This window comes from Peromyscus leucopus, chromosome 17 (assembly GCF_004664715.2).
Source record: "Peromyscus leucopus breed LL Stock chromosome 17, UCI_PerLeu_2.1, whole genome shotgun sequence".
Classification (NCBI taxonomy): Eukaryota; Metazoa; Chordata; class Mammalia; order Rodentia; family Cricetidae; genus Peromyscus; species Peromyscus leucopus.
The window spans coordinates 9478993-9503827 of record NC_051077.1 but is presented as its reverse complement, the minus strand read 5'-3'; the positions used below and the strand labels follow the sequence as shown (position 1 = coordinate 9503827).

Genomic DNA, 24835 nt, shown 5'->3' with positions numbered 1-24835 from the left:
CTGACCTCGACCCCGCCCCCCTCCCGCCTCCCCTAGTCTGGAAGCCCCCTCGCGGGCGTCCCGCCCCGCCCCCACCGCGGAACTAGCGGTCGGTTGGGACCCAATGGGAGGTCCCGGCGGGCGGCGCGGCGATCTGATCTTCCAGGACAGAGTCCACTCTTGCAGGGGTGGCGGCGGCGGGTCCCTGGCGGCCGCAGGGTGGAGAGGGGGCTGCGCAGGAGCGGGCGCTCCGCGGCTGTGACCCCGGGCTGCACCTCCTCTGCAGCGCACCGGGGACCTCGCTGCACCGAGTCCGCAGCGCCGCGGCTCCGAGGTCAGAGCCGTGTGTTCCCCAGGAACCACAGATGCGCGCCTTCGCGCCTCCTCTCCCCGGCTTGCAAAGTCGCTCTTCCCTCCCCTGACCAGGTGACCTTTGGGCTCGGGGATGGATCCCAGGAAGAAGTTGGCGTTTGTGGGGACGGTGCCTGAGCAGGAGGGACCGGTCCCAGCCAAAGAGGCCAGTCAGAAAGTAAGTTTCCTTCCCCAGACAGCGGGTGTGCACACCTGCCCGAAGCGCTTTCCTCCTCGGTTCCTCCAGGACTCGTGACTGAGGACACGTAACCCCCCAGAGCCCAGCTCAAGGGGTGGTTTGGGAGGAAAGCCCTCTAGATCGAGTGTGCCTCTGGTCCTTTGGTGTTCAACCATTTCGACCCCAGCACTTTTCTGGGCTCTGAGCGTGGGGTTGCTGTGTAAAAGCTCTAGTTGCTCAAAACTAGTTCCCTGGGGGTGGATTAGTTGAAATCTGGAGCCTGGCTTCTTATACGGTCTACATCCAAGTCCTGTAGCTTAAAGCCATTCATTTTAACAATACAAGTAGTTAATTAATGCAATCTCTTATAATGCAAACAGTACAGAAGTATTTAACAAGAAAAGCAGATCTGTCTGTTTTCCAGTTCTTCATGTATGTCTCCGGTAAGCAAATATTACTGAAACTTGGTAGGTCTCAGGCATATGAACAATTCTTGAAGATTTGTGTGCTTGTGTGTTGTTTTAAAATATTTTGTCTTGCCTAATTGAAATCACGTTTTATATTCGCCGACTTTTTTTTTTCAGTTAACTGTATTTTAATATTGGAGACTGTTTCAAAAAGTGGCATAGGTGTCCTCATAGTATGTTGATGATTCCTTTGTGGGTGGTCATGCTGGTTGCTTTCTTTCTTTCCTTATTTCAAAGTTGTCATGATCTTTGCACTTGAATCGCTTAAATATGTGTGTATGTGTTGTGTGTGTGCACACACGCGGTTGTTATGGAGGTCAGGGGCAACTTGTTGGAGGTAGTTCTCTTTTTTCCACCATGTATGTCCTGGGGACTGAACTCAAGTCATCAGGCGTAAAGGCATGTGCCTTTACCCAGTGAGTCATCTTGCCTTATTTGTACTTGAATTAAAAAAAAATTATTTATTTATTTTATGTATGTATGGGGGAGAGAGAGAGATGGGGAGGAGATCAGGCTTGGTGACAGGTGCCTTCGCCCACAGAACCATTCAGCTTGTCCTATGCTTGATTTTTAATATATATACTTGAGTATTTCTTTAGGTCTGGGTGACTGGACTGGAGAGTAGCTTGCTCCTTTTTTTGTGCAGGTCTCTGAAATGAATTAATCCAGCAGTTTTATTGAGTGTCCCTTTAGTGAAATTTATTAAACTCTTGTGTGTAGAAATGAAAGAGAACAGGTTAGTGGATGGGCAGCAAGAGGGGGGTGGTGAGTGGGTAATTCGTAATTCTTACCGTGTGAAAACGGCATTTGAACCCTGATGTGAAGACAGCACGCACTGGGGAGGGAGGGGTGGCCGGAGCAGAGGAGGAGACATCTCCTATCTTCTGCAGTGTCCCCACGAGAGAGCAAAGTCTTTATCTAACCAGATGAAAGTCAAGACCAGCGCCTCTCCTTGGAGCGGTTGGTTAACTGCTCTGGCCCATGTTGACCTCACCCTCTTGTGAATTACACTGATAACAGCTTTAGACAAAGTCACAGAGCTTACCATGGGCTAGATGTTGTATTACTTTGTATTTCTCTGTGTTCACTCTCATTTAATTTTTCACAACCCATGCCCCATGTCTTTATTCTGTTACTGCTGAAAATCAAGTCCATGGTCTTGTGCTCATGAATGCTTTGATGTAGGTTTATAGGTTTTGAGTACGGTGTCAGAAATACTAAGGTCTGAGGATCCGGCTATGACCTAAGACCTTTCCTTTGGGGAATCCATAGGAGGGTGATTGTAAACAACAGGGTAGGTTGTTTACAACCTACTTACAGAGAAGCACCAAGAAAACCAGGAATGGCCGGGCGGTGGTGGTGCACGCCTTTAATCCCAGCCCTCGGGAGGCAGAGCCAGGCAGATCTCTGTGAGTTTGAGGCCAGCCTGGACTACCAAGTGAGTCCCAGGAAAGGCACAAAGCTACACAGAGAAACCCTGTCTCGAAAAAACAAAAACAAAAACAAAAACAAAAAAAACCCCAAAACACTAAAAAACCCTGTCTCGAAAAACAAAAAAAAAAAAAAAAAAAAAAAAAAGGGGGGGGGAGAAGAAAAGAAAACCAGGAATGTTAATGAAACAGGTGTGACACCTCAGGGGAAAGATGAAATATAATATCTGAAAAACAAAAAAACAAAAAAAACCCCAAACGTGTATATATATCTACATTCCATCCAGAAAGCTGAGAGTGGATATTGCTAAGGACCTGGTGACCTTTTTGCTATCTGTGGAGGCAGACCTCACTCATTTTTTTACTATAGAGATAGACCTCTCCCAAATTCCTCAGAATGAGTATCCCAGACTTCTCCTTCCCTAGACCACTATCTTTAGCTCTTAGTAGAACCCACCCTTAAGGGGAATGTCACATGTATTTTATGGCCTGCTGACCTCTATGCTTTCTCCGTCAGAGACCACATGAGATTCCAGGCTGTTTAGCTCTAGAACCCACCCTCGTGGTCACATGTACTTTGTAAAGGAGTTTCTATGTAGGCATACCTTCAGCTTTATTGTGTGCTTGGACTGAAATGATTGTTGCCTGGAAACCTTTTCCCAAATTGCATTTTAAATATGCTGACAATGAACTGCCTGGCATTGGACTCCCTGAAGTCTGACCCGTGTTGGCTTCCCTGCCAGGACACCTGCAGGGTCCCCCTCAGGTAGTGGGGTGGGGAAGGATAAGGACAAAGAAGATTATATTTTAGTAGATGATCAGATAAGACTTCCAGGAGAAGTTCCATTGGAATAGAGATCCACGTGATTCACATTTCAGGCAAGTGTTCTGTGCTGAAGCCAGGAAGTGTCCCAAGTGTGATAATAGGAAATGAATATTTGCTCTTTGTCCTGGGTGCCTGATTGGAGCCAAACTCTTGGGATTTCTTCAGCGAGAGTGATAGGAGCATGTTTTATTGTTCACAAGGAGAGCCCTTCGAAGTCAGTGAGGTCTCTTAAGAGGCAGACCTTGATGTGTTTTTAGGTGGCTTTAGAACTGGAACTGGGTCTGGTCCCCAGAGAAACCAGCCATGTGGCTCAGGTGTTAGAATCTACACCCCCCCCGCTCAGGAGGTAAGAACTGAAGGTTAGTTTAGTCACAAATGACTAATGATTTTATCAACCCCGCCTATGAAATGGAACCTCCATAAAACTCCTAAGTGATGAGTTTGGGGAGCATCCAGAAAGAAAACCTTGTGAAGATTCTGGGTGTGTGGGTAGCTTGTCTGCAGAAGGCGTGGAACCTCTGGGAACCCATTCCCCCCTCCCCTCCCCCCTTGCTGCATGCCTATCCTCCACTAGGGCTGTTTTTGTGCTGTGCCCTTTGTTAGGTCCTGTGAACCGCTGTAGTGGACTATCCATCCTAAAGCTGGGCAAGATCCTGACGTATAGCCGCACACTCAGATGTTCAGGTGCCCCATGCACAGTAACACTCACTAGAATTAGAGACCCTGACGTGGCCAGCCCTTGCCCTATGGGATCTGTGCTAACTTCAGTCCCGGTTAGAGTGGCAGAAGGCATCCAGGCCTTGTTGGTAGGGAAACTGAGGCAGCTAAAGAACTTGCTCAAGGAAGCTTGCTAATAAGAGCAAATTTAGTATTTGGTCCTAGGTCAGCCTGACCAGCTTTCTCAGAAACACACTGTCATTGGGACTTGATGATACTTGGTCATACCGTCTGGTGTCACTGAACTATGATTTGGCTTAACTTTGCAACTCTGAGATGCTGCTCCACAGTATGCTTTCCCAGTGCAGAGTAGGTCGTTTAGCCCCTACTCTAGAGGCCGGAAAGTCCTAACAGCAATATAGGTCATAGTTATCTCTTGTGTATGGCTAGTGTTGAAGGAAGTGAGAGTATTTAATAATATAGTTCTTTTCCTGAGATGGGGATCTTGCCACGGAGCACTGACTGGCCTTCTACTTACAACATCCTCCCACCCAGTGCTGGAATTGCAGGCATGAGTCACCACAGTGGGCTTCCGTCTTCTCCACAGTTAGTAAAGGTGCCCTTCAGTTGTTCAAGAACCAGTGAGTTATAACATTATTTCACCCATTGTGTTTTTCTTCAGGGGCCTCTCCGTGGGGCAGGAATCAGTGGGTGGTGTAGTTCCTTCCATGCCTGGATTACCAATGTACACTACCAAGCCTGGCTTTTTATTTTGTTTTTCTTGTTTCCTTTGTAGCTTTAGTTGTTGGTGTTGTTTTTTTTAACAGCTTTTTTAAAATTTATTTTTATGTGTATGAGTGTTTTTTGCCTGCATATATATCTGTGCACCATGTTAGTGCCTGGTGTCCAGAAGGGAGTGGTGGATCCCCTGGAACTGGAGTTGAAGACGTTTGTGAGCTGCCATGTGGGTGCTGGGTATCAAATCTGGGTCCTCTGGAAGAATAATAGCCAGAGCACATAACTCCTGAGCCAACTCTGACGCCCAGTAGCTGGATTTTAAATGCTTTACTGACAGTCGTTCCAGTTTGAGTCAGAGGGTGGCCATGGTGGCGACATGGTCACTGCTCACTGATAACCACAGCACCGGCAGGTATGGAGGAAGTGTCCTTGGTCAAGTGGCTCCATATTGTCTCAATCTAAGTGACAAAAAAATGTTACCAGTTGAAATTCTGAAAATGCCTGTTAATGTTTATTTATTTGTCGTGATGTTGGGGATGGAGGCCTTATTCGTGCTAGCTGCATCCTAACCCTTTGTTTTTTAAACTACGTTACAGAAGAAAACAGCAGTTCAAAGATGGATGCCATAGAGCAGAGCAGAATGGCTTTATTTTTCTTTGTGTGGCTAGGGGTGTGTCTAGTGTTGTGATAAACACTGTGACCAAAAGGCAACTTGGGGAGGAAGGGTTTATTCAGTGTACAGTCCCACATCACAGTCCATCCCTGAGGGCAGTCAGGACAGGAACTCAAATAGGGCAGGAACCTGGAGGCAGGAGCTGATGCAGAGACCATGGAGGGGTGCTGCTTACTGGCTTGCTCACCATGACCTGCTTTCTTATATCATTCAGGGCCTCCCACCCAGGGGTGGCACCACCCTCTCTATGGGATGGGCCCAACCACATCAATCATTAATTAAGAAAATGCCCCTCAGGCTTGCAGTTATTGAGGTTTCCTCTTCCAGAAGGACTCCAGCCTGTGTCAAGTTGACATAAAAACTAACCAGGGCAAGATGGAATCTGGGGCTTTGTGCTTATACACAGAGCTAAACCCCAAGGTCGATGACCAGAAATTGTGAAATCCGCCCTTTCAGAATGTAAGTTTTGCTGGTGCCAAAAAGTCAGGCAACTGTGTAGCTGCTTCTGCTAGCAGTTTGTTTCTTATCTCAGTGTGCCTTTGACTGGCCCTTTATCTGTCTGGTTATGACCTTACAGACTGTCACCATTGTAGGAGGGACCCTTGGCTCAACCTTGTCTCTTCCTCTCCACAAGTGACCTCCGCTCTTACTTTAAGGAAATTGATACCACTGGGCGTTCTTTCTTTAACTTTTCCCCCTGGCTCTACACACCCCCTTCCCCTGCCGAGTTTTATTTAGAGCTACACCTTGTCCTCCCCTCCCCTTTCCTTTTTCTTTGAGGCCAGGTCCTGTAGCCTAGGCTAGCCTCAAACTTACACTCCTTGTGCCTTGTCCCCACTCCCTGTCACCATGCTGTACAAACTACTTTTCCTCCTTTTCTGTAGAATCAGAGGATAGTTCAGCCTCCTTTTCAAGGTCCTTTGACCCTTCTTTCTACCTGTCTGGAATGTTGAGGACCTAGCCTCTCTCCACCCCCACCTCCCTCTGCCCATGAGGCTGTGGATTGTGCTTTTATTCTGAAGTCTCCCTGTCACCTTATGCTCTCCCGTAGCTATTGTACTTATTTCCCTCGCCAGAAAGATTCCTCTGCATGCCCTTGTTTTCATTCATCGACCACTCTGCATTGTTCTCAGTATTCTGTCAGTCTATTGGCTATGGCATACATACAAACATCTGTATCCAGTTATAAAATGTAATGCTGTCGGTTATGCCTCTGCACCTCACTCGGCCTAAGAGTAAGAACATTGGGGCTGAGGAGAGGGCTTGATGGGTAGGAGCCTTCGTGCAAGCGTGAGGACCTGAATTTGAGTCTCAGCACCCATGTAGAAAGCATGGACATGATTGCCTATTGACCCAGCACTGTGCAAGGTAGGGACAGAAACAGGCTGATAGGACCTGGCTGACCAGATAGTCTAGCTAAAATGGCTAGCTTCCATTTGAGTGAGAGAGCCTGTCTAAAAGGAGAAGGTGGAGAGTGATAGTGGAAAGCAGCCTGTGTCCTCCTCTCGCTGCATGCACCACGTTCACGACGCATACACTTTTATCCCCTGTATCAGTCAGGGTTCTCTAGAGAATCAGAACTGATAGAACGACCCGCCCCTCAATAGGATTTATTAGAGTGGGTTACAGACTGTGGTCCTACTATTCCAACAGTGGCTGCCTCCCAATGGAAAGTTCAAGAACCCAAGAGTTGTTCTGTCCACAAAACTGGGTGTCTTAGGTCTTCATTGTACGCAAGAATCCTGAAGAAGTTGGCCCTAATACTAGTGAAGGAATGAACTTGTCATCGAGAGTGAGGGCGAGCAGGCAAAGAGCAAGTACTTCCTTCTTCCATGTCCTTGGTGTAGGCTGCCACCAGAAGGTGTGGCCCAGATTTAGGGTGGGTCTTCCCACCTGGAGTGACCCCATCAGGAAAAATCCCTCACAGGTGTACCCAGCTGCTTGGGTTTTAGTTAATTCCAGATGTGTCAAGTTGACAATCCAGAATAGCGCCCCCCCCCCCCCACAAAAAAAGAATATTAGCTAGTAATATGTCTGCCCTTTTTTCTTCTTTCTCCCCCTTTTTGTTTCTCCCACTGGCCTCTGTCCCTAGCCTGCTGTCCTCATCTTTTTGTGCACCATCTATAGAAGTATCCACTGTAGAGGTCAACTGAGGGGTGACTACCCACCAACCCCACAGTTCCCCAGAGTTTTCTTGAGTGCAAGCAGCCAGAAATACTAGACAGAAGGATTTAGATTGTGGAGATAAACAGATAGAAAATACAGGATAGCCTCAAAAAGGCCTGAAACCTATTCCAGTGGGCCCTGTCTTTGCTCTCGGGTATTTATAGAGACGCCAAGGGGTGAAGCAAAAGACCTCCCCCCCAGCACAGCCAAGTGCAGACCATCTCAGACACCTGCACTCAGGCCCGTGGTCCAATCACCCTCTCTATGCAGACCTGCTGGGTAAAGCCACAAGGAACCTGAAAACGGGCTCCCACGGTCAACTGCCTTTCTCTGTTTTGTGTTTGTTAGAACCCAGGTTGTATTGCTTTGGATTTGAACACAGAGCCACAGGTACACCAAGCACATACTCTACCATCGAGCTATACCTACAGCCCCTGTAATTCAGCCTTTTGTGTTTCAAAAACATTTCATGTGTATATGGGTAGATGAACAATATGTTATCTAGTTTTGCTATTGTCTAAGATTTAGAAAAAAAAAACATTGTGGTTAGTATTTTTCACTAGACATGGCAGCTCGAAGATTTATCCCTGGGAAATAAGCCTTTGAGGGGATTTGGCAGGTAGGGGTAGCCTGTGGATTTTACAGTCATGAGCAAGTCTGCTCCAAGTCTTTGTTGTGCCTCCTTTTCTGAGCTCTCTGCTTTCACCTTCATTACTGTCCTGAAACCTCTCCGTCCTCTACCTTCCATGAATGCCAGGGCACATCTGTCCCAGTGTTTATTTCAATGTCCTTAAATTCATGTTGAAATGTAATCCCAGGGCAACAATATTAAGGACTATGCCCTTTAGGAGGTGACTGAGCCGTGAGGGTTGAGTCCTCGTGAAATTGGGATTAGGTGCCCGTGTGAAAAGTCTTCATGGAACATGTTTGCTCCCTGCCTCCTGTCCCTTTCTGTCCCATCTACCAGAGGACACTGGTCCTTCTCTCAGGACAGTGCAGCAGTAGGGCACCATCTTGAATAAAACGGAACCCTGGTAAGTCCAGGCAGCCGAAGAGTGTGGTTAGCAAGATGAGCAAAGATGGGCAGATGAGAGCAGCGATTAACCAGAAGTTAATAGAACCGGAGAAAGAGAGTGTGCCTCACAGAGTTCCTGAGAGCTCAGTTAATCGAGTGTGGCTGGAAGGATCAGTTGAAGGCACACTGTGAAGAGGTAAATAAAGAAAAAGGACCAGAACACGTTACGGCTGATGACTTGGTGGCTGAAATCACTCCCAAAGGCGGAGCCCTGGTACCTGACAGTGTAAAGAAGGAGCTCCTACAAAGAATAAGAACATTCCTTGCTCAGCATGCCAGTCCTTAAGGGTGAACTAGAATGTGGTGTTCTGTGGGTTTAGTTCTGAAAGTAAAACTTGCCATAAATTAGAGGTTGATTTCCCAAAATAAAGTCCTTTTTTGTATGATGGTATACAGCTTTCGGTGATGATGTATACATTGTAGTGATTTTTTTTTCCCTAAATGTGTTATTTTAATAAATAAATCTGATGAATGAGTTTTAAGAAAAAACAACGTAACCCTGACTGGAGACTGATCTAATGGCTTTGATCTTGGATTTCTTGCCTTCCTTAAAGCTGAGATACACAATTCTGTTCTTTATAAATCGCTGTGTTAGTGGCCCAGATAGACCAAGAGACTGATGTTGAGGAGAGTGCTATAACAAACACCTGGAATTGGGAAGTAGGGTGAAGCTGGAAGAGTTTGGAAGATCAGGCCAGGAAAACCATAGATTGTTCTAAACAAAGCGTTCAGAGTGATTCTGGTGAGGGCTCAGAAGGGAGCGGTATGTGGACAAAGCTGGGATCTTCTTGGAGACATTTAAGTGGCTGATCAGAGTGTTGGTAGAAATATGAGCAGTGAGAGCCATTGTCATGAGACCGCAGGTAGACATGGTAAGAGTCTTACTGGGAACCAGAGGGAAGGCCATTCTTATTACAGTGTGGCAAAGAACCTGGATATACTGTGGCCAGAGCCTGATCTGTGGAAAGTAGATCTGGAGAGCAGTGAACTAGGATACTTGATGGAAATAAAACAAAACAAACAAACAAACAAAACAAACCACCAAGTGAAGTGTATGGAGCGCTGCAGGGTTTCTCTTGATCTCTCAGAGTAATCACAAGAGAATGGACCCTGCCGTGAAAGGGGAAGCAGAACTGAGATGGAAAATTCTCAGCCTACCTGCTCGGTAAAGAATAATGGGGTGCTGGGGCGAAGGCACTGGGGTGCAACCAAGCAAACGCTCGATGGGGAGATTAACATGGGTGGAAGGAAGCCAGACGTTTCAGACAATGGAAGAATGATCTTGAAGGCATTCCAGAGATCTACTTAAATTTGATCATAAAAACGATTGTATATCGAACCAAAACCCAACTCGCTGCCCTTGCAAAAAAAAAAATGTGTCTTCATTTGCTCTAAGTCATCAGGATTTTTTTCCAGAGACCTGACTTTGATTTTTTTTTTTTAATTATTTTTTTGCCAGCTGATGCAAAACTCAATGATCACTTCAAAAGGAATACAAGATGGTTTATTCTGGGGCCAAGTAGGATTGACAATGGCCCAGAAACACAGACACCCTAAATACCATACATACTCCGCCATGGTAATGGTTTCCTAATGTTTGTATAGAGAGAGAACAGTGAAAATTATAAGTCCATTACGGGAACACCAGGGAGGCGGATGACAGCAGAGGAGGGAGACATCTACTCCACGGTCCAGATGCTGTCTGCTGATATTAGACTTAGCCTTTGGTTGGGAGAACTTACAGGTTCCCACATTCCAAAAGGATTTACCTACTAGGCACAAGGTTAGATGTTAGATCAAGCAATTGTTATTAAGAAGGCTAAAGATAACCCAAGATAATAAAGTTGACTCAAGACCAGCAGCATTTCAGTTCTCTACAATCATAGAAGTTCATTCATGTATTCAACAAATGTTGGGAAACTAAGCCCAGCATTGTTTTAGTACAGGGAATACAGCAGGTGTCAGAACAAATTGACAAAGGGTTCCTGCCCTGTGGACTGAAGTCCTGCCTATATATATTTGCTGGCAGTCATCAAGTCAGTAATCACTGTGGCGTGTGCTGACTGACCTCTGTGGGGGAGGAAAATAAGGCAGAGAAGGTTGTTAGGGAGTTAGGAATATTTGTACTCTAAATGAAGTCGTTTTGGGGGAACTGATTTATGAGGTAACGTGTGAGTGAGGATCTCTAAGGGGATGGAAGAGGATCTGCATGAGAAATGTTGGTTATAAGGATTTTAGGTTCTACTCTTGAGTGTGAGGAACAGCCCGGAATCCTCTCAGAGGAGTAACAGCTTCCTATTAAAGGGCTTCTAACTTTTGTGTTGACAAGCCAGAGGTCACTTAGGAATTTTTCCTTTTTCTGCCTTTTAAGACAGGGACCTGTTAGTTGCCTTTGCTGGTCTAGTACTTGCTGTGCAACCCAGGCTGGCCTTGAACTTATGGCAGTCTCTCTGCTGCAGTCTCCCGAGTGCTGGGATATAGGCACACCCTTCCAAGACCACTTTAGAAGTCTTTAAAAGACTGCTGGTGAGATGGGCTGGATCCGGGCTGGAGAGATGGATGGCTCAGCTCTTCAGAGCACTGGCTGTTCTTCCAAATGAACTGTATTTGATTCTCAGCCCAGCACCTGCGAGGGTCCGTAACTCCAGTTCCTGGAGATCTGGCGCCCTATTTAGGCTACTGAGGAGATCAAGCCTCTAAGTGGTCCACAGACATACATGTAAGCAAAACACCCGTGCAGATAAAACTGTTTTTTAAGTGCTCAGGTGGTTGATGCTGGCTGTCTTTTGAAGGTGGGACTGACAGGACTTGCTGGACATTTACCGCTAGATTTGAGAGGAGATAACTTCTCAGGAGTGAATCCTGGGCCATAGCCAGGAGGAATCTCATGTACTAACGAAGACTTCGGAAGGAGCAGGGAAGGGGAGAGTACTGGGAACTCAGTTGTGGGAAAGCTTACTTTGTGGTGCTTAGTAAACATCCAAGGGAACTGGTGACAAGGCATTTGGGTTCCTAAGTGTGCCTGGGAACAAATTCGTGTCTTCTCCAGATTCCTGTATGGGAGTCAGGTCTTTGGAAGCAATTAGCTCAGGAGGGCAGACCTAATGGGATTGGTGCCCTTATAAAAGAGGCTTGAAAAGGGAAAGGAAGAACGATGTAATTATGTCTAAACTCAAAAAATAAAGAAGTTATCAATTTAGAAGAGAGGCTGGAAGGAGTGACGTCCTTAGCTCTTCTGCCGTGTGAGGATGCAACTGAGATGTGCCTCTCAGAAGTGGGGAGCAGTGCCCACCATACCCTTTATCTGCTCCCCTTGATCTTAGACTCCTGACCTACACAAAGTCCATTGTCGTCATTTACAAAAGACCCGGCCTGAGGTGCTTTGTGATTCAACCTCATCAGACTAAGAAAGGTGTATTTCCATGCGACTGGATTCGATTAGCAGAGAATGTATACATTTGAAGAAGAGAGTATAGGATAAGCTGGGGGAAGGGAAGGGGCCCGGGAGTAGGAGGGGATTCGGGTGGCACTCCAGCACTTAGCACTTTGAGGCCTACAAGGCTCTAGTGTAGGGCTCAGAGTGGAATAGAATAGGAGAAATCCCAGGAGTATGGGGTCTCCTAGAGGCTGACCATGGCGGCCCAATTGGGTTGCTCTGAGCTATGAGAAGAAAAGAATCTGGTAGGTGGTGGAGTCCAAGAATGCTCATGGTTTTTTGGTTGTTTCCATGTTACAGTATTTCAGGAAGAGGGCCTGTAGGCTGGGGCAGGGAATCTTAACAAGGAAGAGCTGTAACATGAGTGTTCAGTGGTGGGCAGAGTGAGAGGATTGGGAGATAGTTGGGCCTCCAGGTGGCACCAGAGACCTCTCCAGGTTTGTGGTGGAGCTTGAGTGCATAGACAGCGCCTGGATGGGGAGTTTTATCTCACCATTACTCAGCAGACTTGTGTGCACCCATTGGAATTTATAGCAGGCTGGAGTTAGTTAGGTGGATCCAGGCGAGGTGAGTAGCCAGGGAGGAGACTGTACACACAATGACCTGTGAAATAGAAGCTTTTCCTTTGATATTCGAAGTTTTTGTCATTTTGGCCCTATCTGGTCCTCCTATAATGTAACTACTGTTATTTTTCCCACTCCAGGCTGTATAGCCAAATAGAACTTTAAGAACACTCTCCAGTGAGCTTGCCTGTGGTTGGTTGGCTTGTTTCCATTTCCTCTTCAGACCCTAGTGTAAAAGTCCTACTGAGCTAGCTGTTACATCTTGGAAATCACTAGTGTCCTTATGCAGTGGTGTGGGACCATTGGGGAACTCTGACCAGTGCCTGGCCTTGCTCCACCCAGGTGCCTGAAGATGTCTGGGGAGTCTTTTGGGCAACCCAGACCAACAGTTCAAAGGAGGATTTCGCATACCTGGTGTTGGAGTTTTTTTAGATAAACTTTGGGTCTTGTAGGGAGCATTGTCAGTCTGGATGAAAAAAAAATTCATTTAGACTATGTATGTATACTTTCAAAGGCTAATGTGTATCATAGTTTTTTTTTCTTTCAAAGGTAAATAGTTAAAAGTCTAATTCTTTACGACTTTTTAGTCATCCTTACTGTGATTTTTACGCTCCTCTTGGTCTTTTATATTTATCTTCTTCCCTTCTACCTAATTAGAGCCCCCCTTTTCCATTTCTCCAATCAGATCCCTTTGCCCTGCTATTCCCTTCTCTATTGTTCCCCAACACTTCTATCCCAGTTTTGATCTGTTTTTACTTTCCTGGTTTCTGCAGTTACTTCAGGATACGAACTCACATCTGACGATCTGGGAGCTAGGAGTCTCCGATGAGAGAGAACATGTGTTCTGGGTCTGGGTTACCTCATTCAATGTGATTTTTCTAGTATTCCACAGTGTATATGCACCACATTTTCTTTATTAATTCTTCCATGGAAGGACATCTAGGTTGTTTCCATGTCCTAACTATTGTGAATAGAGCAGCAATGAACATGGCTGAGCAAATAGCTGTAGAGCAGGATGGTGAGTCCTTTGGGCATAGCTGGGTCACATGGTAGATTTCTTTTTAGCTTTCTGAGAGTTCCCCATACTGATTTTCAGAGCGGCTGTACCGGTTTGTAATCCCACCAACAGTGATTGAGCGTTCCCCTTTCTCCACGCTCTCTGCAGCATCTGTTGTCCATTTATTTTTTACATTATTTTTTTTTTTTTTTTTGTTTTTTGAGACAGGGTTTCTCTGTGTAGCTTTGGGCCTTTCCTGGATCTCGCTCTGTAGACCAGGCTGGCCTCGAACTCATAAAGATCCACCTGCCTCTGCCTTCCGAGTGCTGGGATTAAAGGCGTGTGCTACCACCGCCCGGCTTTACATTATTTTTTATCTTTATTATTCTGACTTGGGTAAGATGAAATCTCCAAGTTGTTTTGATTTTCGTGTCCCTAATTGCGAGGAACAATGATGAACATTTTTTTTGAGATTTTTTTTTTAGCTATTTTTCTTCTTTTGAGAATTCCGTTCAAGTCTCAGGCTCGGTTTTTGAATGAGTCATTTTTGTTTTGTTTTTGGAGATTTTTTTTTTTTAAATATTCTGATACTAATCCTCTGTCAGATACATAGCGGGCAAAGATTCTCTTCTGTTCTGTGGGCTTCCTCTTCACCTGGTTGATTGTTTTTTTAGCTGTGCACAAGCTTCTTATCAATTGTTGGCATTAATTCATTTATTTTAATTAGTTAATTAATTAGTTTTAATTTTTGAGACAGGGTTTCTCTGTGTAGCTTTGCGCCTTTCCTGGATCTCGCTCTGTAGACCAGGCTGGCCTCGAACTCACAAAGATCCACCTGCTCTGCCTCCCAAGTGCTGGAATTAAAGGCGTGTGCCACCACCGCCCGGCTTATTTTAGTTTTTTTATAATAAAAATTTTAAAATTCATTTTACATTCTAACCACAGATCCCCCTCTCATCCCTCCTCCCACTCCCCTCTAATCCTCCCCCCCTTTCCCCAACCCCCTCCTCCAAAAGGGTAAGGCCTCCCATGGGAATTCAGCAGAGCCTGGTACCTTCAGCTGAGGCAGGACCAAGCCCCTCCCCCTGCACCAAGGCTGAGCAAGGCGTCCCACCACAGGTAATGGGCTCCAGGAAGCCAGCTCAGTTGGCATTAATTCCTAAGACAAACGGAGTCCTATTCAGAAAGTCCTTTTCCTACACCTCTGTTATGGAGGGCACTGACTATGTTTTCTCCCAGTAGTTTCCATGTTGGAGGTTTCGCATTGAGGTCTTTGATCCATTTGGAGTTAGTTTTCATGCAAGGTGATAGATACGGGTCTAATTTCTTGGGCATATGGCCAGCCAGGGTTCCCAGCACCATTTGCTGAAGATGCTTTCTTTTCTCCAGCATATATTTTTGGCATTTTTGTCAAATATTAAATTGCTAAAGTTAAGTGTACTTTATGTTTTGGTCTTCGGTTTTCTTCCATGGGTCTACATGTCTGTTTTCCCTCATCTGTGCCTATAATTCAAAGTTTTTTTTTTTTTTAATGCTGTTCCACATTTTATGTATGTTCCTTACTTTCCTTTTTTTCTTCTTCTTCTTCTTTTGAATGGTTTATTTGTATTCCTTGCTTATTTGGTCTAGATGGTCTACTTTATCTTCAAGTCCTAATGTTCTGTCTTCTCTTGATCCATTCTCCTGTCAGGCTGTACCTTAGGTTTTCTAGTCAGGTTTTCCAGTCCCATCTTCATTTCAGCTGGTCTTCCTCAGTGTTTCTGGGTCTTTATTGAATTCGCATCTCTAGCCCAGGATGTCTTCATCATTGCCATCAGCCTCATGTTTGTCTGTGCTTTCTCCCCCACCCTTTCCTGTCCTTTTTTCTTTTCCTTTTTCTTCTTCTTTTTGACAGGATCTCAGATCTCAGTATTGTGTAGCCCGGACTGTCCTGGAACTTACTGTGTAGACCAGGTTGGCCTTGAACTCACAGACCTGTCTACCTCTACTTCCAAGTGCGGGGAGGTGCGTCACCACGCCTGGCTGTTCACTGTTTGTTGATCATCACTCAAGAGTTTATTCTTAAGCTCTTTCTCATTAGTCCCCACTGAGTTGTTTCTTTGTGTCTTCTCTACACTCCTTGAATTCTTTGATGAACGATCTGGGCACAACAGTTCATGATCGTTCTTTAAAATTCTGTGCCCTGGGGCTCATAGAGTTAATTCTCATCAATAGCATTTCTACAGGACTGGTGGATTTATGGTGGGAGATACTGGCTTGATCTTTCATGTTGTTTGCATTTTTGCCATGAGATCTGGGCATGTGTATGGTGATATTTTATTTGTGCTGAAATGTGATTTTATTTGTATGTTAATAAATAAAGTTGCCTGGGGATCAGAGCTAAGAGCAAGCCATTAAGCAGAAGTCTGGTAGTGGTAGCACATGCCCTTAATCCCATCACATGGCAGGCAAAGTCTCTGTATGTTCAAGGATACAGCCAGCATGGTGACACACGCCTTTAATCCCAGTACCAACCATAGAGACCTGGAGGTCTGTATAGACAGGCAATGATGAGGAAGTATTGTAGTTGGGTTTAGAACAAATGAGAAGGCAGAACAGAAAGGCAATAAAAAAGACAGGACCCGGGAAGAAGGTCTCTCTCTCAGGGGAAGGATGGCAGCGAGTGGTAAGATAAGGTGGTCTTAGCTCTTGGCTACTGCTGCTCTTATCTCTGGGCTTTTAACTCTTATTTTGGCTCTGTTTCTTATTTAATAAGACCGTTTAGAATTTCATCTACACACGTGGCCTTCTTTTGTTCTGTGTCTGATATGGACAGGGCAGCTTGGGGCAGAAGGGAGCACATGTGAGCATGTTGGACCTGGAAGAGAGCATATGTGAGCGTGTTGGAAATGGCTTAGGTGGAATGAAGTCAGATGGACAGATGGAGCTAGGTTAGTGTATGGTACGCATGCCCCAGTTCCCAGTTCCCAGTTCCCAGTTCTAGCTGGAGTATGGGGTCAGATATGGCTGGGTGCAGAGGTTTTGTGTGGTATGGGGTGAACTTGTGAGTTAGGGAGTAGGCAGAGCAGGTCATGACAGAAACCTAGGAACGGGTTGTGGTGTAGGCAGAGGTGGGCCAGACTAGGCTGGGACACTGAATGTGGGACCTGGGTTAGATCTGGCAAGTTTTCGAGTGTACATAGATGAGAGGGTCAGGCAAGATTTACAGGGCTAGACCCCAGAGAAAGATTTTTGGGACCTTATGCTGTGTGTACACTTAGCACTTAGCTTTCAGTCATGCTGATCTTTGTTCCGGCATGCAGGGTGGATGAGCAGTGGGCCCTTACCTGTGGTGAACGTAGTGTTTGTACTGACCAGACATTCTCAGTGTGGGAAACTTCCAGGCCTCTGTGTCCAGCCTGCAGCTTAGTGTCAGATTCTGCCTTCCTGTCCTGTCATAGAATCTGAGACTCTTCTTGTTCCTTAGAGGGCTGGCCTGGCCCGCCCCAGGGTCTTTCTTGGAGGCTCCACCGGGTTGAGCTGGTAATCTTTTTGAGTGCTGAAATGTTTTCTTCGCCAGATGTCCCTCCCCCGAACAGGGCCCTTTTGTCCTAGGGGCTCATGGAAACATGAGCTGCCCATCTGCTTTTGGGGCCCAGGCTTCTCAGCTTGCAAAATAGTTGTTTGGGACAGCAAAGGGTGTGTGTGTGTGTCTTGTATATGTAAGTGTGTGTGTGTGTGTGTGTGTGTGTGTGTGTGTGTGTGTGTATTTTGTTTTAGATAACAGTAAAATTTGCACATGTGGGAGTCAAAATACATGGGTGCAAGAAGACACTTTGAAGACCTGTTGTTCTAGAAGGAATGAATAAGAGAACAATTTGCCCTTGGATTTGTATGAAGGGGACAGAAAATCACCGTGCAATTCTAGGTAGAACTTCTAGGCACGGTGAGACATGTCTATAATACTGGCACTCAGAAAGCAGAGGCAGGAGCATTGCCACAAGTTTGAGGCCAGGCTGGTTCATGTGGTAAGTTTAAGGCCAGCTGGAGCTATAGTAAGACCCCATCTAAAAGAAAAAACGAAACCCAAACCCCTAAGAATTCTAGGTGAGAAAGCACGCCCTTCTTTGTACACACAGCTCAACTCAGTTGTTTAAATATATTTAAACTGACTTACCTAACACTGATGTTTGTTCATTACCATAGATGGAAGAGCCTCGTGTTCCAGCGCTTAGCCATTTCTCAGAACTGAGCACCTAATAGACAGGAGAAGCAAGAGTAGAGAATCAGTTTGCAGAGTGAGTGGACAAAGAGCACTGAGCTTCTTGGAAAGATAATGGACAGGAGATGATGAGACTATTTAGATAATTACATAAACCTCTAACAAAACCAAATTATTACTCTGTTATAATAGCTTCCTAGAAATCTTGGCCTAGTAACCAGAGGGTTATGTAGAAGTAGACTGAGTTGGTTTTACTGAAGTGTGCTGATGTCTGCCTGCTTGTTGAGACCCCTATGCTTCTGTCGCTGGTAAAAAGAAACACTACCCTGGAGGAGTAATTCCCACAGCTATCTCAGTAAAGGTCACATTGTAGATCCTGTTTGCTGAGAAAGATGTCCTTGTACCTGCCAAAGTTTGTATGCCCTAATAACTACTAATGTTATCAAACTGGGTGTGTGTGTGCGGAAATGGGGGGTAGGGGTGGGGTAATAACCTGTGCACCCAGTCAGGTCTGGCCACCTGTTTTCAAGAGGCCAATTAAAAGAGCCAAATTAAAAGTGAAAATCAGAAAAAAGGAGATTGAGTTAGTGTGGCCACATTGGGAAGATGCTTTGGGCCATTCGCTTTGTCCTTCTCCCCAATTTGGCCACACTGAAGTCACATAATTCTAATAAATATTTACTTACTTTTATTGCTACCTGCAGATGCGCATCTCTCTGTACAAAATGTCTGTTCCTGTAAACACGCCTGATGGAAATTCCTGTTGGTGGACACGAGACTCAAAGAGCAACCTTGCTACTAGACCTATGAAAGTTGCAGGACCTTTTCAGAGTGTGAGCTTGAGTCGCACGCAGCCTCTTATAAATAAGGAGTTTCTTCTGTCTCTCCAAGTGCATGCTCTACTCTTGATGATTGGAATTCCCTTAACAGTACAGGCTGAATAATGTGCAGATAGTGTTGACCTCAGCACTGTTGAAATTCCAATGGGACAGAGACAACTCGGAAGAGAGGAGGCTGAGTCAGAGTAGTCTGAGAGATAGGATTGACAGAGAGGACTGGGGTCAGATGTGAGGGGGTGATGAAAGAGGAGTTTGGACTAGATAGATCTTCTGGTTCAAGAAATGACCTGTGCCTGTATTTGCCCCCCCCATCCCCTTCTTCATGTTCCAATAGAACTGTATTTCCACATCACAAATATATTACAATTTTGTAAGTCTTTTGCTTAAAAATTCTTCCAGGTGTGCTTGCCCACTATGTAGAAGGTCCTGGGATCTACCTCAGTACCACAGCAAGAAAAAGTAAAAACAAAAGCCCAAACACTCAGGCATACAACCATGCCTGCAGCAGCGACAACAGAATCCTCTTGGTGATTTACCATCATCTCCAAGGCAAGATGGATATACCCTTCCTTTCTGTCCTTCCCAAACTGACGCTAGCTCACTTTTCTGGTTGTGTTCTGGATCTGGGTGATTATCTAGGAGACACTTTGGACAAGAAAGCATTTACATTTCCCATGTTTCATGAGTTAACAGAATGAACTATTTTAAAAACATCTAGGGTATAAATCCCAGCATACTTTAGCCACCTTTCTGAAAAATCTGGTCCTTGAAGATGAGGATCAGTCATAAGGTACTTCGAGAAGGCTGAACATATGGGGTTGCATAGAGTGCAGTGTATCAGGGTCTTACAAAAGTGAGGTCGAGGGTGGTAGCAAAACTAGTGGGTCCCAGTGGTCGGGGTCAGAGCTCATAGCACAGTGTAGACACAATTTAGCCTACTTCAGTCTCTAGCTTTGATCCTTTAACCCCCACCCCCCAACCACAGCATAGTCAAGTCAGAAGTGACTGCATCCATTTCAAGTATATCTGATTGATCTCAAGCTAGTATCAATGATGTCAGGCACATCCCCAGGTCAGGGTCTGGTTATAGAGTTCCATAGCACTATAACGGTTTTTACTATTTGCAGGGAAATTATTTTTGGGAAACCAACCAGGATAGAATCATGGTGGTTTTGACTCAAGATGGCTGCAGTCAAGTCAGGTTGAATCCAAGTATATATCCCCAGTTACAATGCTGAAGCATTTGTATTTGTAATAATCTTATATCACTAAGGAAATGCTAAAACTTTAATGATTCATATTTTAAAAGAAATGATACCTCTTGAGATGATTTCTACCAAAATGTCCAAAATTTTGCAAGAGTCTGATGGGTTAAGGAGATAAACTTGTTATCCACCTGTGTTGCCCAGTACACCAAATTCAAGGGTCAGCAAGCTTGCAGGAACCTGACATCCCACCAGGAAATAGGGCCACTAGCTAGGGAGAGTCTGAGTGTCTCAGCTGCTGCGGTGTTGGGCTCTGGCAGGAAGGCTGGGAGCCCAAGCCCTTGGTGTCCTAGTTGTCTTTCCACTGTTGGGCCCTGACTTGGTCAGTGTTTCTTGGAAATTGAGGCAGGCTTTGTTTTGGTTTTGACTGTATTTGGGAGATAAAAATAAAATGCATACACAGTTTGGAAGAGTTGACTGACTGAACATGCTTCACAAGTTATAACAATGTCAGATCCTTATGGGAGGGAAAGAACAGTGAATGCCTGTGGCAAGTGGACCACTGGTAGGCTTGCTTTCCCTCAAAGAAAACAGACTTCTTGATGGTTGTTGGTCTGGTTGTTGGGTTGGTTGGTTATTGGTCTGGTTGTTGGGTTAGTTAGTTGTTGGGCCGTTGTTGGATTGGTTGGTTGTTGGTTGTTTTTGGTTGTTGGGTTAGTTGTTGTTTTGGTTGTTGGTTGTTGGTGTTGGTTGTTGGGCTGGTTGTTAGGTTGTTGGGTTGGGGGGGGGGGGGGGGGGGGGGGGGGGGGGGGGGGGGGGGGGGGGGGGGGGGGGGGGGGGGGGGGGGGGGGGGGTTTGGGCTGGTTGTTGGGTTAGTTGGTTGTTGGTCTGGTTGTTGGGTTGGTTGGTTATTGGGTTGGTTGGTTGTTGGGCTGGTTGTTAGGTAGTTGTTGGGTTGGTTGGTTATTGGGCTGGTTGTTGGGTTAGTTGATTGTTGGTCTGGTTGTTGGGTTGGTTGGTTATTGAGTTGGGCTGGTTGTTAGGTAGTTGTTGGGTTTGTTGGCTGTTGTACTGGAGCTGGAACCCAGGGTGAAGCATGCTAAGCAGCTCCACCTGAGCTCTATCCTTGAGCTACCACTAGTCAAGGACAGATCTCTTGGTCCAGAGTTCTTGAAGTCATTTTCAGGTAGACCTCAAGAGAGGTGTCATTGTGTGCTCCCAGAAGGGCATGGGTTCCAGTGACCTGAAGGTGATGCATTCAGCTGTGGGGAGTAATGCAGAAATGAGCAAATTGGATGCTTTACACACTGATTCAGTTCACGCTGCACTGTGCACTTCCACACCAACAGTGGGTGTTGCCAGGATCAGTGTGTCTGAGTTTTCCTCCCATGGAGTCACCTTCTTTTCAGACTCTGAATGGGTCAGGTGGGGGATGGGAAAAACTGCCCTGCCTGACAGAGGGCAGCTGCCTGGATTTCCACACGGTTGGTTCTGTCTCTGTCTGGTAATCCTCAGGTGGAACAGCAGGTAGCCTGAGAAGCCTGAATTATGGATTAGTCCCTGCCGATTGTGCCAGTATAAAGGATGAATGGGCCTTGTTAGCCGTGAGATTGTGCAGTCAGCTCTTCTTGAAGTCAAGGGAAAGCAAGGCTGAAGGGAACATGGAGCTTTCTAACACTTGTTTGGGAATGCAAGTCGTGTCCTCTGGGAACTACTTCGCTTCTCCAGTAGGCTGCCCTCTGCCAGTGCCGGAGTTCTGGGAGAGGCCACTGAAATCATTCCAGGAAAACCTTTGCAGCTCGGCACCACGAGGAAGTGGCCCATCACTTTTGTCTCTAGCCAGGTTTCTAGGAGTCCAGGTGGCCAAAAGGAAGCCGTGCCCGGCTTTGGGAGATGAGTAGGTGCCAGGCTCCTGACTGTTCAGGACTGTGTGTGTGGATTTTGTGCTGGGGCCCCACCATAGCCCACACCTGTGCTGAATGAGAGGCTGCCAATTGGGTTGGGTGGAGAGAAAATAAGCAAATAGGCACTCAGCGACAGTATGCGATGTGTGCAAGTTCCTGAGCTGGCTGCAGACTCAAGACTGCCTCTCCCTGCCTGCAGTTTGCCCAGCTGGGAAGGGCGCCTGTCCCTGCTAATGAGCAAGACCTTTTGAAAGCATTTTCCTCACACGACCAGAAGTGTGGGGAGGCTGAACTGCATGCATTACTGGGAAGGGAAGGAGCGGCGATGGACCTGGCCATGGAGAAGGCTAAGGGCAAGGTGCACCTGAGCCCGGAGCAATCTTTCCTGGCAACTCTGAGTAACCCGCAGGTGACTTTGCTGTCCGTGCACAAGAAGTGCTCTTTCAGGAGGAGCTCTGGGGTCGGGAGCTTGGCCAGACTGGAGTCTTCGGAGGAGAAAGACTCTCCCCAGCCAGAGGAAGAATTGCCGCCAGGTGTTTTAACTAGAACCCCCGAAAGGAGTTCCCAGGTCAGTGCACTAGAAGACCAGCTGAGGCTCTGGGGACTGGGACTAAGTTTGCACCTGGAGGTAGCTCCGGGTCTTCTGTGGGGCTCGAGGCTTGTCGGTGTGTGTGTGTGTGTGTGTGTGTGTGTGTGTGTGTGTGTGTGTAGTGTCTTACTGACAGGAGTCAAGTCTGAGGTGTTGGGGTCGAGATGGGAGTGGGAAGTTTGGGTCTTGTTGCTTTATATTTTCAGGAGATTTTGTTCAGCATAAGCTTTCCCAATAACAAGCTAGACAAATGGCTCCTTTGCTTCTGTTTATTTGTGACTTATTTGTGAGGAAGCATGCTATACAAGTGCTCTGTCCCTGCTCATATTTCCTGTTTCTTCCTCTTTTTATAAACGATGATCTCAATTTCTCAGATAAAATACTTTAAAAATGTGGCTTTAAAGGGAAGCTGCTTTTCTTCAGCAAATACATTTAAGTTTTGTTATGCCAAAGGTCATTTTTACTCAAGGGGGGGGTGTGCGGGGAGGGGGAGGAGCAGTACAGGATTTTGTAAGAGTCATGGTTTTAATGGCATTTCCTAATGGGACTGGTTGATAGTCTACATAGGATTTTTTTCTTAAATAGGCAGGTAGAGGGAAAAGTCATTCTGAAGTCATCTACTAGTTAGAGACAGAGAGAGGTCTTCATTAAACCCCTTCCCCCTTTTAGGAGTTTTTCTGTTGTTCATTTTTGTTGCTTTATTGTTGTTGTTTGTTTAGTTTTTATATGGGATCTTACTCTTGTAGCCCAGACTGGCCAAAACCTCACGGTGTAGTCCTTGAACTTTCAGCAATCCTTCTGCCTCAGCGTCCAAGTACTACGATTACAGGGTCGCCACCACCATGCTTAGCATGTGGCGTGTGTGTGTGTGTGTGTGTGTGTGTGTGTGTGTGTGTGAGAGAGAGAGAGAGGGGGGGGGGAGAGAAAGAGAGGGAGAGGGAGAAGGAGAGGGAGAGGGAGAGGGAAAGATTGGAGAATGCTTAGGGCCTATTGTAATTGGGTATTTGATAACAGCAACAGTTTTACTTAAAGATTCTATATTTTGCTATCATCTCTTCATCTCTTTAGCCAGGACCAGGACGCTCTGAGATATTTATTTTTAAAATATTAAAATCTTTTTTTTTTATTTTTCTTTTTAAGACCAGAGGTGAGGTTTAGTAAGTATAGATTATGGGGCCCTGGGTTGAATCCCCAGGAGATCCTCTCCACCCTGAATTTTTAATTTCTTTTTATTTTTGATGAATTTGTAGACAATTCCAAGAGAGTCTTTCCGAGTTTCTTCCTGGGGAGGGATGTGTGAAATTGGCTTGTTTGGGTAGGTCTCAGGCAGGCCAGACGTAAACTCATGCTCAGTGTATTTCTGTTACTTTGCTTTCCAGAGAGAGTCACTGTTCAGTTTTCATTTTGTAGCTCTTTAAACTACAGTAAACAGGCAGGCAAACTGTTCAATCTTAGAACTCTAAAGAATAACCAAGTGTTTATTTTGACGCCTCCCATGTTGCTGGTGGACACGACTCATAGCTGACATTCATATCTTTAGCTAAGTATTTAGGATAGAAGAAGAAGTGTAAACGTTTTCTTGGGAGAAATACTTCAGACTCCCACCAGACTTTGTAAACTCAGTCTCTGAGGTCTGGGCTGTGCCGCATTGTGATGGTCAGTGCTAATCTCTTGGGCTGAGGGATTCCCCTGAACCTGGCTAGGGTAGCAGCCCCCTGTGAAGAGAAGCTGATGAAGAAACCTTAGTTAGTAGGCACTCACATTTCATTATAGGCTGTTGGACCTGGACAGGCGAGTTGGAGGCTCAGCATCAGATTTCTCATTTCAAAGCTGGGTGAGGGATCCCGCCTCATACGACTGTGAAAGCACTCTGTGGAGTTCTGTAAATGGAAATCAAGGCTTTTATATAGAACTTGTCGTTCTTGAGCTGTGTGTTTAGGGCCGACTGAGTAAGAGTGAGCTAGCACCAGAATTGTCTGAGCATAGTTACAACTCCATTGTGTGTGTGTGTGTGTGTGTGTGTGTGTGTGTGTGTGTGTGTGAGAGAGAGAGAGAGAGAGAGAGAGAGAGAGAGAGAGAGAGAGAGAGAAGAAGAGAGTGTGCATGTGTGTATGTGTGAGAGCATGTATGTGTCTGTGTAAGTGTGTGTTTGAAAGTGTGTGTGTGTGTGTGTGTGTGTGTGTGTGTGTGTGTGTGTGGCCAATGTCTGGTACCTTCCTCAGTCACTCCCCACCTTATGTTTTGAGACAAGGTCTCACTGAACCTGGAGCTCACCAATCAGGCTAGACTAACTGGCTGCATGCCCGGGGATCCCTTCTACCCCCACCTCACTGCTGCTGGGATTGTAGCTGTGTGTGGTGCCATGCTTTTTCAAAATGCGTGTGTGAGGGTCAAATGCAGATCCTCATGCTCAGGGGTTCTAGATGGGTCCAGTAACACAGCCTCACAGAGTTAAACAAATGCAACATGAAAGAATGTAACACATCTTTGCATGATTATGGCAAATGTTCCACAGCATAAACAAATGTAACACATCTTAAAATAATGTTCTACAACAGGTT

General features: G+C 45.9%; 1 protein-coding gene and 1 pseudogene across 1 annotated transcript in view; both read left to right on the top strand.

Moving 5' to 3' along the window:
• Positions 1 to 56: 56 nt before the first annotated feature.
• The window catches only part of Atp7b (ATPase copper transporting beta), a 77465-nt gene continuing 52686 nt past the window's right edge, over positions 57 to 24835 (top strand). The window contains exon 1 of the mRNA XM_028860942.2: positions 57 to 508. Within this exon, the coding sequence (XP_028716775.1) occupies positions 425 to 508 (84 nt within the window). The 5' untranslated portion in view covers positions 57 to 424. The remainder of the gene's footprint in view (positions 509 to 24835) is intronic.
• On the top strand, positions 8372 to 8947 carry LOC114686271 (annotated as a pseudogene).